General features: G+C 55.7%; 2 protein-coding genes across 2 annotated transcripts; one reads left to right on the top strand and one right to left on the bottom strand.

Annotated features, from left to right (window-relative positions):
* Positions 1-1,012: 1,012 nt before the first annotated feature.
* BDP81DRAFT_377500 (fermentation associated protein) lies at positions 1,013-11,187 on the bottom strand. The gene has a single exon (XM_060586778.1). It carries the CDS (start codon positions 10,999-11,001, stop codon positions 1,276-1,278), a length of 9,726 nt encoding a protein of 3,241 aa, XP_060443941.1. The 5' UTR covers positions 11,002-11,187; the 3' UTR covers positions 1,013-1,275.
* A 603-nt stretch (positions 11,188-11,790) lies between these two features.
* BDP81DRAFT_48727 (organic solute transporter Ostalpha-domain-containing protein) lies at positions 11,791-14,443 on the top strand. The gene is made up of 6 exons (XM_060595218.1): positions 11,791-12,084; positions 12,144-12,161; positions 12,214-12,267; positions 12,322-12,409; positions 12,463-13,497; positions 13,551-14,443. Exons 1-6 carry the CDS (start codon positions 11,975-11,977, stop codon positions 14,016-14,018), a joined length of 1,773 nt encoding a protein of 590 aa, XP_060443942.1. The 5' UTR covers positions 11,791-11,974; the 3' UTR covers positions 14,019-14,443.
* The last annotated feature ends 18 nt before the right edge of the window (positions 14,444-14,461 follow it).

A 14,461-nucleotide genomic window follows, 5' to 3' on the forward strand; every position in this document is an offset into this window, starting at 1 on the left:
CTCAGTAACAATCGTGGCGCCACTCATCTCACTGCCTGTCATGTCCGCAGTGAATTATCTTTTGCTACCTTACCCAAGACAAGGTACCGGGTGCCACAGCAACAGCCTTCCCCGTCAGCACCTTGCACTATCTGTCTTGCTCCAGCCTCCGGATCTCGAGTTCCAGGGCACCTCGCCGGGTCTGTGCAAGGAGGGGCAGCGTACCTTCCCTTACCCTATGCGAGAGAAAGGGCAGTAACCCTCCCCTCCTCGCACCAGAACCTCACCACCACCCAAGGTACCTTATGTAAGGTAGGTACGCAGTACATCGGGCCCAGACAACCCCCCGCCGAATCGTCTCAACTGCTCTATTCGAGCTGGACGCACATTTGACACACGTCTTGTTTGAATTAGACAAAGCTCCTGTTGCTCGGGCACACGCAGCTATCCAAGACTCTTTGATCGAGGAAACCTTAGCTAAGCATGCCAAGGTACCTTCCGTAAAACGCAAGAGACAGAAAGCCAGAGCTCTTTCCCTGCTTATCTAAACAATCAGAACTACCCCGCCCTCGCTTGGCTTCAGATTTACACCGTGCACCGCACTGTACCTAAACAGCCCACCCCGGTGCACCGCAAAGGTGGTGAGATCAACGATCATCACTACAACCCGCCCGTGGCTGCGAATTGGGCTCCTCTGGCTCTGGGACAATCTTCAGCACCCAATGACGGAGCCGGCGTTGACTGTGAATACTCCCCTTCAAAGCTTACTCTGCCATGCCTTACGGTGACACCTCTGCCCGCAGTCAAAGAATTATCCGGGGTGACCACTGGCGGGAGATCTGAGACCCGGCCGGGCTGGCTGATGCTTAGATTCTCGGTCAGCCTAATCGGGACGCCGTGATGTGCCCACACCGGCCGGAGCACGACTCACCGGCATCCAAAGCCACGAACCATATATCGGTCTGGCTCGTCCCATCGAGCCCAAACCTCGCCTCTCTTATTTCCACTTGCAATCCATCACTGCATGCGCCTCATCCTATAGTGCCCTCGTCACAAGTCCGAGTGTGTCAGTCGCCGTGGGAAGATAACATTATGTTTGATTACTAAGTTGATACTGAACAACTCTCCGCGGGTATCCCCCTCCAATGTACCGTAGTAATGCTCACCTCAAGGTCCAATGATGATGACCTTGACGTACCCAAAGGTAAACTCCCTTAACGCCGGAAAAAAAAAAAACGACTGTCCGAATGACTCAACGCCGCCCTCTGCCCGATGCCATCCCATTGACCAAAGTCCTCATGACCCCAGAATCTTTGAATACGCATCCTCCACCTCACCAGCAAGCTCAAGCAACGCCACAATCACAATCTGATGCGTCAGATTCGGCAACCGGTCCCTGTGAAGCCCAATCCACTCCAGCGGCGGCGTCGCCTCGCCCATATCCCTCAACTGAGGCGTCTCGATAATCGGCGGCTCCAGCGCAACGTAGTCGTACTTGGACTGCGGTACATTGACCTCGGCCGTGATCTTTTGCTGCTGCTGCGACGATCCGCCCGCCTGCCCGTCGCCGCTGCCACCCTCCGTATCGGCGTCCGGCACGCCCGTCACCTTGATCGCCGTGAGCGCCGCCGTGAGCGGGAGCTCTTTACCCCACGTCTGCTCGAGCGATTTGGCGTGGCTGGCCCACATCCCGCGGATGTAGCTGATGCGCGAGTAGTTCCATCCCACCTCGACTTTGCCCTCGAACGCGCTCTTGAAGATGTAGTCGATGCGGTTGCGGTTCGGTGTTTGCCATGTCTGCATCACGGCGCCCACCTTGGGCACTTTGAGAATGGTGCCGCCGCGCGATCCCGTTGCTCGCTCGACCACGTCTTCCACTGATATCTCGCTGAGCGTCTTGGGCGCTTCAATGTTCCTGACACCCGCGAGTCCGATACGCAGCTGTCCAAGAGTGAGTGCCAGGATGCTGTGGACGCGCCGCTGCTCGATGCTGGCTGCGAATCGTGCTTCCGCGCCAAGAGCCTCCATCTTGAACACCTGGTGATCGGAAAAAGTACTCGGGAACACGCCCAGATTCAACGCCTTGAGTGTGACAACAACGTCCGTATCCAGTGAGATGGGCGCTTTAGAGAGTGTGTCTTCGGCTTGTAACTTTGGCGCGCTTGTAAGATGGGGAGACAAGGCGGCGCTTTGGTATGACCGTCTTCTCATGAACTTCTCAATCTCTTGCAACGACATTTCAAAGTTGGCCCGCCTCTCCTGTATGAGCTTTTGGAACGCTTGATACAGGGATGCCGCCTGTGCTGCCGACGTCGTGGTACCAAATATTTGCACCGCGTCTCCGTCAAAGATGGCGACGAGCCTATCACCGGTGCCTTCGAGACTGCGTCGTACATTGTACATGAGAAGCTCAAGAGACGTGATATCGGCGACGAGGAACGCCTGGTAGTCAAAGGCAGCCTTCACCCGGAACTGACTGAATCCAATGGAAGCCTGCACAAGGGGCGTCTCATTGAGCGCCGCCTCCCGCTCTGGCCACTGGATGGATGTCCGCAGCTGGAACTTTTGCAGCGCGATGAAGCCGCTCAACCGGCCCGTACAGTCTATGCCAATCTTCTCAAAGCCGAGGCACAAGTTTTGCTCCCAGTCGGACGTCTTCTTTGACGACACCCAAAACTCCTTGATGGCAAAGACCGATTTGCCAATGGCCTGGCCCATGTCTACGCTGACATCGAGCGACGTGATGGAAATGGTTGCCGTCCACGGGAACGCTGCTGTTGCGGCCACCTGCTGATATCTCTGCACCAAGTGGCCCTGTTGTGATGTTTCCGTGTTGAGTTTGGCGACCGGTGCCGTCGTGGTATTCCGCAGCTCCGTCGGGTACCAAATCTCGCGGAACAGCAAAAAGTCCTGAAGCTGCTTGGCGTTGATGGAGACGGTCATCGGGCTGACCTTGAGAATGGCAGACACGCCGCTCGTTCCGCTGACGTGCTTGCTGTTCATCAGCGACAGCACGATCGAGTCGACGTCGAAACTTCCTGTGGATTCTCGAGAGTATACGTGCTGGACGGATGCCTGCAGCTTGGAGAAGGCTCCCGAGATGGAGAAGAAGTTGCCCTGTTCCTGCGAGCGCACCGTATTGACAGTAAAGTAGATGTCGTCGAAGCAAGTTGTGGCGGCCACTCGTGCAATGGGCTGGCAGCTTAGCGAAAATTCCTGGCGGCAGATGCGCAGGCCCAGGTTCAGCTTCAAACGCCCAATGACGGCGTTCGGATCAGCAGTAAGAATGTTATCCTCATTGCCAGTCTTGGGCTTGGCCGCGGCTGCCGGTGTCTGGGCTGTCGCGGGCGTGTCCTTGTCCTTACCCACGACTTCTTTGACGCTGGTTGTCATGTCCATGATGAGGGGCACCACGGACGGATACAAGATGTTGCTCGAGGCGTCAATCTTGATCTCGCCATACAGAGAAGGGTCTTCGTTTCCGTTGTCGCGGTACTCAAACTTCCAGGCCAGACCTGGTGATCTGAGAACAGTGCTGCTGCCGGTGTCATCCGTGCTGAACTGGCCATACTTGCCTGCCAGGGAAGGCCGTCCGGTCCTGGAGCTCCCACGGAGTCCGTCTGTTGGCTTCTTTCCCGATACATAGACAACGGCACCCGAAAAGTCTGCGTCAACCAGCAGAGACTCTAGGCGTTTGGTACCGAGTATGCTTCTCTGCGGTGGCGCCGGCTCCTTGATCTCGTCCACCTTCTCGACCTTGGGTGGAGCGGTCCCTGCAGTCCAATTTTGAGATGCTCTCTGCACGTTCTGCATGGAAAGGCTGATGGAATCTTTGAGAATAGCGGCGGGGATGATGAAGCCCGAGGTCAGGCGCAGGTCGAGCGACTTGCCAACTGCCTGGAAGGCCAAGCTGCGGGTGTTTGGGTTGGACACGTAGGCAATGTTGAAGACGACCTCGGGAAGCAGCGCCGAGTGAAGCGATCTGAGACTTTTGTCCTGGCCAGGAGGGACCATCTGGAGTTGAAAGTTCTCAATCGACAGCCTGGCTGATTTTGTCTGGCGTGTTCCGAAGCTGACGAGCTGGACGGACAGAATCAGGTCTTCTTTGCTGCCCGCCAACGGCAGCAGCTCATCTGAGGGATCGCCAACGAGCCAGGAGATCTGCGTGTCGCGCACCTCAAAGCGGTAGACAACCGACGACAGGAACGAGTCGATAATGTCCGGTTCCTCTGCCTCTTCCTGATAATTAATGGCGATGCGGGGCCTAGTCTGTCGAATCTTGCGCAGGTACTCGAGCTCGCGCGACGTGTCGAGGTCTTTGATCTTGTCACCCATGTAGCCCAGAGCGGCGACCACCGTTGAGACGGTTTCCGGGGACAACTCGATTTCCAGGCCGTCGCTTCTAAAGTTGAAAGACCTCTCTTCTGTGCCGTCTTCTGTGCACCGAGTATTCATCGAGATGAGAGCGCCGAGAGCTAGGCTACCACAGGATCTCATAGCATTGTCCCTGCCTTTCTGCACATCAATCAAGATTTGACGCAGGTTAATATGGAGTTCTGGTTGCGCCAGAATCGGCCCGTGTGAACCGTGACGGTTGGCCACTTCCAGGTGCACTCTGTCAAGCTTAAAAGAGAGACACGCCGTGGGATCCTTTTCAGACACGAGGGGCGTGTTTCCAAACACTTCAATCCCGGCCAGAGTGAGATGAATGGTGTAGATGAGATTCGAGTCGGGTTCGGGTTCGGGGGCTGGCTTCTCTTTGGATATCGCCTTTTCGCCAAAGATTTCGCTAATGTGGCCCTGAATCGCCTTTGTGCCCTCCTGCAGCTCGGTGACCGCACTGGAGATCTGAGGTCGGTTGAGGGCCGTCAAAAGGCTGTACACCGCAGAGGCGTCCAATTGCATAAGCTCGACAGAGCCAAACACCGAAATCGAATGTTCCCCTTGCTCCATGTGACTGACGATGCGGCCGTTGGTCGGCGGGATGCGCAGAAGCGATATACTGCGCTGTTGGTCTCTGACGTCCATGCGGACCTCGTGAGAGTTCTCCTTTACATCAAAGTCGAAGATGAGTTCCTTTCCAAAGTTGGCAGCCACAGCTGCTCGTGCTACCACGCCCGAGATGTTATAGGTCATTGACTGTAGCAATGGAACACTGATGCGGTACTCGTCTAGGAACATTGCGACGTTGACCCGGAAGGAAGATAGGCGCTCGGCAATCTTGACGCTGTTCCTGCGGGGCGGCGCAGGAGACTCCGGCAGCTGTTCCTGGAGCTTGTGTATCTGCGTCAACTCATCCTTGACCAGATAATCGGCGACCTCAACGAGGTAAAGCGGGTCTTGCTTCACCGCAAAGGTCAAGGTGCGACTGCTGGCCGTCGATTTGATGGTGTGACAAGATGTCGTGTCTGTCTCCAAGAGCTCGTGAGAAACAATGATGCTTGGGTCCTTGATCTGGAACATGCCCAGCAGCTCAGATCGGTGATGAAGGCGAGACGTCACAGCATCACAGCTGAGGATGAAGTTGATGGACGAGCCGGTCTTTTCGTAGGCATCAGCTAGGCACGACACTTTCATGTTGTGGCCGAGAGAGGTGGCGCTGAGGTTGATGGTGTCCACCTCGACGGAGCCTCGCCCGACGGCCAACACAACATGGAATGCGTTTTGGGTTTTCGACTTTGAAGCATCGTCCACTTTGGGCTCGCTCTTGGGCTCCTGGAGAGGTTTGGCAGCACGGCTGGATTTGTTGTAGAGTCGCAAAATATCCTCTGCCAGCTCGCAAAGCTCCCAGTTGAGAATGATGGCAGCTTCGCCACAATAGACATTCAACACAGTCATGTTCTTTGGCACATCTTCTGCGCCATCAGTGTTGGGCACTGCCTTCTTCTCCAGCCTTGTCGTCAAGTCAGAGAAGACGACTCTATTTTCCTTTGGCCCTGGATCAAGAAGCAATTGAACGTCCTTGAGGCGCAGGGCGGCCAGGATGGGAAGATCGGGCGATGCGGGTTTGCCGTCCACCTTCACTGCACCGAAAACATTCTTGATCAGTGACGAATCAGCCACGTCGGACAGATCCCAGCTGCGCCATCGTTGGAAAGCATCAATGACGCGATGAGCAGCATCGGCCGGTGGCGAGGCTGATGCCGCGAGGCAGCTCAGTTGCAGGTCTTCTTTGAAGGCCGCCGGCAGGTGTGTCCAGACTTGACGCAGTCTCGCGGCCATCTTCCACGAATCACAGGTTCGCAGATGCTCCTCGGCAGATCGCAACACTGCCGACGGACGCGTCAAAAAGGATGGGTCGCCAATGGGGTGTCCTTCGGTCATGAGCTTGTAAACAAAGTGTTTGATGCGGTCCTCGTGCCGAGACATTGTCCGTCCCAGCACCTCGCCAAGTTCTGCAGCGACGACTCCGGTCCTGTGGATGAGTGACGCAAGGTACTCAATCTTTTCTGATGCCGTGCTGCTCTTGATACTGCCAATGTCTGCGTCAATGTACGTGACATCCTTTGAGCCCAGCGAAACCATGACGCTTTCAATCTGCGCCATGAACGCTGCTTGATTCTCTTCAGCCCCTGAAAGCCGTTCTGCCGCTGATACCTCGGCAGATCCGAGCTTCAACAGGACGGAGGTTCTCTTGTTGTTCTCAACGGGCTCCAACGGGTCTTTCCACGCGTCAGTCGAGCGGAGACACAGCGACAATCTTGACACGGTCACATCGTATTGGTCCTGCTCTTCTCCGCCGGGATTCATGCGGTCAACAGTGGAAGAGTTTAGGAAACGAATGCTGGCTTTTGGGACCCTGACGAGTACATCGGTGATTTCCCCGGCAATCTTTCTCTTCTTTTGGAGGTCAAAGATGTCCGTCATGGAAGATATTTGTAGGGTGTCGAGGATATCGTCTGGATCGCTCGGCTGCAGAGCCGCGAGTAAGAGCGACACATTCTTGACCGCTGACGGGTTCAAGAACGCAGTGACGCCTGAGGGGATCTCCAGAATGATGCTGTTATGGGCGCGATCCTCGGTCAGAGACTCGGGGTCAATGTCGTCGAGACCAAATTCGGAAAAGCCAAACGCGGACGCTTCTTCGTCTTCTTCAATGCTTTGCATGACAGCCTCTGATGTATCAGGGCGAACACTCTCGAGTGGGAACGGCGGAGTATAGAATTGGCTCGAGAAGGCCACTGACGAGTGGTGGCTTACATCTCTGTAGTCTCCAATGGCGCTGTAGAATGCCGAGTGTCGACCGGTCGACGTAGAAACGTCTCGCTGGTGCTGCCCTCCTCGCTTCGCTTCAGATCCGTCTGGGTGCAACATGTCTGACTGCCTGGACTTTGCCCGTGATCTCACGGAGCTTCTGGGCCTCACCACACTGCTAGTGCTGGAGGTGGTGGACGTGGACAGGAATGAGCTCTTGTGGCGGAGGGGACGAGATCGACTAAAGGCTGAGCGGCTGTCAAAAGACCTCTGGTCTCCCTCGACGCCGTCTAGGACCGTCGGGTGCGGAACCGGCGGGAAGCCCTGGGCAGGGGGATCGAGCTGGTCGGGGAGCGTTTCCTCCAAGATCCCCGGCAGAAGCAGAAATTCAGTTCGCCCAGCCCGTTGATCCTCGCGACGGATGAGCTCCTGCTGCAACTTGCGCTCTTCAGAGAAGTGAAACTTTCTTCCAATGATGGCCACGCGGATACTGGCTTGGAAGAAGGCGTCCGTTTCGACGCCATGCTGAGACTTCCACTTGTGCCTCATGGCCGATTCTGAGTTCACACACGAGACCTGCAGATCCGGGAGTCGAATGTCGGCTCGCCTAGAGTAGTGCGTACGGGCCCAGTCGTTGAATTTGATATCGAGGGTGCCGGTCGAGAACAAGAACGCCGCTTCGTCAACATGGCACCAGACGCGGACGGCCTCGACAGCCACCCTCAAGAAGGTAACGTCGTACACAATGACGGAAGAAAGCGGTATCAAAGCATTCTCGTCATCGTCAAATTCGAACGCGAATCCCTTACCCACACCCATGAGTGCCGTCAAAAAGTCGGCAGAGCATTCTCCCGATACGGTGCCAACAGAGATATCCCAATTACACATGTAGGTCGGCTCGCTAGGGGGAAGCCCGAACAGACGGTGTCCATAAATGGTGAGGCCGTCAATGAATAGCTGGGTGCTGGACACTGCGCTGATGGGTGTTTCTGAACCCGACTCTGCGTTTCCGAGAGACAGGTTCAGGGGGTTGAGATTGACCTGCAAGTCCATGTAGTAGTTTGTGAACCGGAGGTCCAAGGAGAGACCAGCGGTTTCAACCTGAACATTGCGCTGACTGGAGTACAGGTTGGCAGGCAAAATAAGGCGCAGGTCGTCAATCTTTACGCTCAGAATCACGTCCAAGTCGTTGGACTTTTTTGGGGGCGGCCGATTTGCGAGCTCTGCATCTGGGTTGCTTTCCTTGAGCCGCAAGAGGTCTTGGTACTCTTCGAGCGTCTTGAAGTGGATGTAGTCGCCGAGGTAGTTGTCCTTGAGGACCATGACATATCGTATGATGAATCCGTAGATTGTTGCCGTGGGCGACTGGAGACTCAGGTTGATTTCCAGTGTGTCAATGTTGGCCGGAGACGTCGTAGCGTTGTAGTGGTATTTCCCGTCAACCTCAAAGTTCTCGCCGTGGCCGATTTCTTTTGATGTAAGAAACGTGCCCTGCGTGTTCCAAGGCGGCACATGTAGCCACAGCGAGAAGGTCTCGGCGCTCAGAACGAAGGGTACGGTGTTCATGCTAGGGCGAAACTTGTCGATCGGGATACAAGAGTTTACAATAAGGGAGGGGCTCTTGGCTACGACGTAGGCGTTGTCCTCGAGATCGGTGGGGTTGTTGATAATGTTGCCATCATTGGCATTAAGGTAAAGCGCTGCGTCGCGGAGCTCGAGATTGAGGTAATATCTGAAGGGCGTGAAGACAAGATACTCGGCCGGTGGCCCTGATGCCCAGTCATCGACCAGATCAATAACGAGGAAGACGTGGTCCCTCAGTATGAAGAGTTCCATTTGTTCTGTAATGATGTTGAAGTACCATGTCCTGAGGGTGTTCCATTTAAGGGGAGTGGACAGATCGCAGGATATACGCTGCGGCCCTGAACGCCAGAGAAGCTCGTGGTTCACGCTGGTCGCGAGCTCGGTACTGGGCAGGTCGACATCGAGCTTCATCTGATACCCCGTTTGGCTGGCAAGCATGTCCATGGTAAAGGAGATGGTGGAGTTGCCAGGCACGATGAAGTCGAGCCAGCCTCCCGGACGGGTGGGTGCCGCGTCTGTCTTGATGTTCTTCTTGGCACGGTTTCTCTGCTTCCGCTTCATCGGCTGTGGCGGAGCCTTCATGGGCGGCTCTTTGCCCTTCCACTTCCAATTCTTCGAGTCTTCTCGTATAGGGATATGCAGCGTCACCTCATCGTTCAATTCGACAAACAACTTGAACTGTGTGGGAACGCGGTAGGCGCCCTCCTCCAAAGGTGTCGCAGGAACGGCGTCTTTTGACAAACTGGGAACAAAGACGCGCTGAAGATCCGCTCGGTGTCGGTCTGCCCAAGGCCCGTAGTTGACCACGCCGCCGTTGATGGCAAGACTCATGCCCCATGCAGGAGCCTCGTCGCCATTGATGTACGTCGCCGCATTCTCCTTTGAACGTCTGCTCGCGGCTTCGGCCGTCACCTTGCCGACAACATCCCAGTAGATGGTCAGCGTCGCCTCTGGGCTGTCTACCACGGTGGACTCGGCAGCGTACTCGACGCCTGCCCACCGCAACCTCGAATCCTGCTCGTCTTCGTCCAAGTAGCGGGCTAGACCTTGCCATTGGTTGGATCCGGGTATTTGAGACACCGCGGTGGTGAGTGGGCTGCGCGAGCCCAGAGAGAAGGATTCGACGGATTTCCGCCAGTACGGCACGAGGTTTCTTAATGTTCCGAGCGTGCGGCGTCTCTGCCGTCGGAAGAAAGAAGTCTTGTACGTGGGACTAGGTTCCTGGGCAGCCTGTTTTTCGCGGCTGGCCCTCGTCGCCTGGTCTTCCTTGAAGTCGTCATTCTCTCGCATCTCTACGATTGGGTGCTGGAACTTGATCTTGAAGATCTGCTTGTACGGGTCCGGGGTGGACGTCTTTGAGGCGTCAATTTCACCAGAAAGCCCATCGGCTTTGACAATCAAGATGGCCTTGGTGTTGTCGTTGCCCATGACTACAGCTGCCTTTTGGCACGTCACAAAGATTGGGAAGAGCTGCAGGAGAAACGGCAAATCAGAGTCCGCCTGAACATCATCGCTGCTGCCGGCCGGGCCATCGGAAGGAGTACTAGTCTGACTGGCCGAAGATCCACGACGTCCAAAGGTGTTGCCAATCCTCGAGAGTAGAGCCGCGCCAGCTGTCTCCTTTTCATGTTCTGCGGAATCTGGTGATGGCTCCGGCTTTTCAGTCGTCCTCTGTCCTCGGTTTCTCAGCGAAGCGTTTTCGTCTTTGGACTCGAATGCCGTGGACACGTTCTCAGCAGTTGCCGTGGGCTCCTTGAGACCAGCCAGAACGCTGTCATAGGCGGGACTTCGATTGTATATGAACCATTCCAACCCAACCAGGGACATTGTGACTCGGCAGGGCAGATTCGAGTGTCGTCCGTTTGTCGCGGCAGAAGCCTGCTCAGCTTGCTGCTGTGCCGACGCTGTTATATCCACCTCCCGCACTCGACGTAGCCAGTATCGCCATGTAACGTAGCCATGCTGAATTAGGAACGTCTCGTTATTGCCGTGATATCGTAGACCGGTGAAGAATATGCGTCCACCAAGAAGTGAGACCTGGAGTGCCTGGATGTCAATGTAGAGTCGGTAGCGATGCCATGTGTAGGTTCGTATGCCCCACGAGAGGAGCGATCCAAAGGCCCGGTTGAAGTAGAGGAGGAAGAAGACGGCGAGGGCACCGCATATGATCAAGTATACGAGAAACTCCCATCTAAAGGCCGGGGTCTCGGTCGGCGTGGGGTTCGGCTCCCCTTCTTGCGGCATCCTGACGGCGGTGAGTCGACGATCAATGCCCAATGCCTCGTGTTTGGCGAGCCAAAGCTAGCATCAACGTCGGAGCTGCCCTTGTCCACCCACTGCCATGTCGCGGTTTCGCAGTCGTCGCTCGCCTGGTGTTGTGGAGGTAGGTTCGTAGGTTGTCGGTTGTCGGTGGTTACGCGGTGTGCTCGTAGGACACGGTAGATGTTATTCGAGGTATCTGGGGTGTCGAGTGTACAGGGTAGAATCGGATAGTCGGATGAGTGAGGAGTCGGTGAGACAGCGCAACGTTAAGCATGCGCAATCTGCAATACGGTTGAGGTTGGATTGGTGTGGGATCACAGGCCAGCAACTTTCAGCGGTCGCATTTCACAATCAAAGTCGCGCCGAGCGTTCCCAACGACGGGGCCCGGGTGTCTCGCGCTAGTGACAACCCGCACCCCATGGCCCATCGGCGGAGCTGTGGTCGTAGCTTCCGGGGCGCATCCCCCAGCAGCTCAGTGGATGAAAAGGTCACTGTGGTGCTACCCCACACGCTCAAGCACGCTGTGAAACCAAGGCTTCAGGGGAGCTGCCGGGACGTAGTATGGGACCTCCCTAACAATTAATGCGCGGTCATTGGCCGCACGCGGATGATGCGCAGCTGTCACCCTCCCCGTCCACCACCTAGGTACCTATCAGGCAGTACGTACCGGGCTAAAGTACGGCGTCTGCAGCTTGAGCCGCGCATACGTACCGAATTACGCACCTGTCACGAGCAGCTCATGACAACCTAACCCTCGCAGCACGGCCATCGTCATCGTCATCTTCTTTTGTTGCTTCTCACACATACACATCTTGTCGCCCCCCGCCCTTGCGACGTCGATTCTTGAGCCTGAAGCTTGCTGCTCCGCCCCTCTGTCTCTCCTGACTCTCGCCTCGTCCTTTGACAGCCATGAGGTAGACGAAATTCCTCACACACAACACAACACCCTACGCCATGTCCCGCCTCGAGGTCAACATGGCGGGCGGCACAGGCGAGAAGCTGACCACGGCGACCATCATCGTCGCAGGTGTCGCCGCGCTGATAGCCACTTTCCTATCAGCCATGTAAGTACTCGTCGTGCTACCCTGACTGGCGCAAACTGAGGCTAACGAGTAACTCGCAGATCCATCTTTCTCCAGTCGTACGCTACCCATCCCGCGCGCGCTCCCCTTCCGACCACTGACACCTCCCAGGAAAAACTACCGAAAACCACTCCTTCAGCGATATGTCGTTCGAATCTTGCTCATGTACGTTGGCCGTCCCCCGAGATCACGATAAGCATCAGAGTCTAACCAACCAAGGGTCCCCATATACTCGATATCGTCTTGGACAAGCATGATCTCTATCAAGGCTTCGTCTTTCCTCGACCCCGTCCGAGACATTTACGAGGTGAATACAGCTTGGCGGCACTTCCTCTTATCTACAAGTGCTAACAAACCCAGGCTTTCACCATCTACACCTTCTTCCAGCTCCTTATCAACTATCTCAGCGGAGAACGCGCTCTGATCATCATGACCCACGGCCGCGAGCCAGTCTCCCACCTGTGGCCCATGCATCATGTGCTGCCCCGCGTCGACATCTCCGATCCTCACACGTTTCTCGCGATCAAGCGCGGCATCCTGCAGTACGCGTGGTTGAAGCCCATTCTGGCTTTGGCCACCGTCATCATGAAGGCTACAGACACCTACCAGGAGGGCTATATTGGCGTGGAGTCGGGCTATCTGTGGAGCGGCATCATCTACAACCTCAGTGTGACGGTGAGCTTGTACTCACTCGGCTTGTTCTGGGTCTGCATGCATGACGATCTGCTACCCTTCCGTCCCGTGCCCAAGTTCTTGTGTGTCAAGCTCATCATCTTTGCCTCGTATTGGCAAGGTTTCTTCCTGTCTATCCTCGTCTGGCTCGGAGCCATCCCGGACAATGTCGAGGGGTACAGTCCCGACAACTTGGCCGCCGCCATCCAGGATGCCCTGATTTGTATCGAGATGCCGGCGTTCGCCATCGCCCACTGGTATGCCTTTTCGTGGCACGATTTCGCGGATAACAGAATTTCGTCGGCGCGGATGCCCGTCAAGTTTGCGTTCCGCGATGCGTTTGGTGTCAAGGATCTCATTGAAGACTCAAAGGAGACGTTCACAGGCGACAAATATGGCTACCGGTTTTTCGACTCGGGCGACAAGATCATGGCGCACGAAGAGTCCCGAGCCAGGTTAGGCAGACTCGATGAGGGCATGCGATACACAAGAGGCGGCAAGGCAAAGTACTGGATCCCGACACCCGGCCAGGTCGATCGCCAGACAAACCGCAATCTGAACGAGCGAGACCCCTTGCTTCAAGGAACCGCGGGCGGCCCGAGCGAAGAGTACAACTCTGCCAACGGCACCTTCAATGAAGGTCTCGGTGGTGAGCCCGAGATAGATAACGACGACGAGCGTCTCTACGGCAAGGCGCGCGAATTGGAGTTTGGCGATTGGAATGTAAGTGCTGCGAGGGTGTGATGGGGAAGGTCAAAGTGGCTAACGAAGTGTAGTACCCCGTCATCACTGCAAATGTGCCCCTGAGCCAACGGTACATGTCCTCTCAGGGAAGCCTAGGGTTCGCGTCTGAACCACGATCGACAGTCGAGCGTCTGCGTGTGTCTCCTCGGCCTAGCGAGCCAGCCGTCGTCACGGTCAAAAAGAAGAAGAAGCAGAAGCAGAAGCAAGTCGCTGCGGCAGAGACCGCAGGCTCGGGCTCCTCCCCCGATCGTACCGGCTCTGGACCGTCATCCAAGCCCCAAAGCCCATCACCTAGGCCGACTGCAGCCGAGGGACAGTCCGAACCCGAAGCGAGTGTTTCCAAAACGTATAGCGAGCCTGAGGCGTCTCCCCTTTTACAAGAAGCAACAGCATCGCCGTGGGCAGAGAGCGAGCAAGAAGACGATTTCAATAAAAACTTTGGCGTTGGGGACGACGACGAGATCAACAAGAATGTTTGGGGCGGCAGCGAGTCCCGTTGAAAGAGTGTGCCGTAGCTTTGCATTTACAAGTTTGATACCCTTACTCTCGTGTTCTATGTTTCAGCAATATTGGCATAGCGAGGAGTTTGCGAGGAATACATGACAAGAGGCTGACTGAGTTGGGGGTTTTCCGTGTATCAATACATCTGGGTACAGTGTCGTGTAGTGTTTCCATTCCTTGAATATACATTAGATCCTGTCTGTTGATTTCACATCCATTCGCCCTCCCTACCTCTATAGGAAACAGACTTGTTCGATACTGTCCTCAAGGCCCATGACGTCTCGTTTGAATTGCCCCGCTCCTATGGGTCAAGAGTTCGAGTCTCGCGAGAAATTACCAGCATTCACACCTGAGGAATAGGATGTAAGAGGCTCTTGGTGGTTTTCGTAAGCCCCTCGTGAGGGGGGCTGAGCTTTTGCTTTTTGCATCTAGAAGAGTATCG

The sequence above is a fragment of the Colletotrichum phormii genome (genome assembly GCF_030913505.1).
Source record: "Colletotrichum phormii strain CBS 102054 chromosome Unknown BDP81scaffold_13, whole genome shotgun sequence".
NCBI classification, from domain to species: Eukaryota; Fungi; Ascomycota; class Sordariomycetes; order Glomerellales; family Glomerellaceae; genus Colletotrichum; species Colletotrichum phormii.

What these genes read in the sequence shown, in the direction of transcription:
- BDP81DRAFT_48727 (XM_060595218.1), top strand. Translation starts at nt 11,975, where the DNA reads ATGTCCCGCCTCGAGGTCAACATGGCGGGCGGCACAGGCGAGAAGCTG. An exon ending in GTCGTTCGAATCTTGCTCAT is followed by an intron (nt 12,268 to 12,321) that starts GTACGTTGGCCG and finishes TAACCAACCAAG; the next exon opens with GGTCCCCATATACTCGATAT. An exon ending in CCGTCCGAGACATTTACGAG is followed by an intron (nt 12,410 to 12,462) that starts GTGAATACAGCT and finishes TAACAAACCCAG; the next exon opens with GCTTTCACCATCTACACCTT.
- BDP81DRAFT_377500 (XM_060586778.1), bottom strand. Translation starts at nt 11,001, where the DNA reads ATGCCGCAAGAAGGGGAGCCGAACCCCACGCCGACCGAGACCCCGGCC.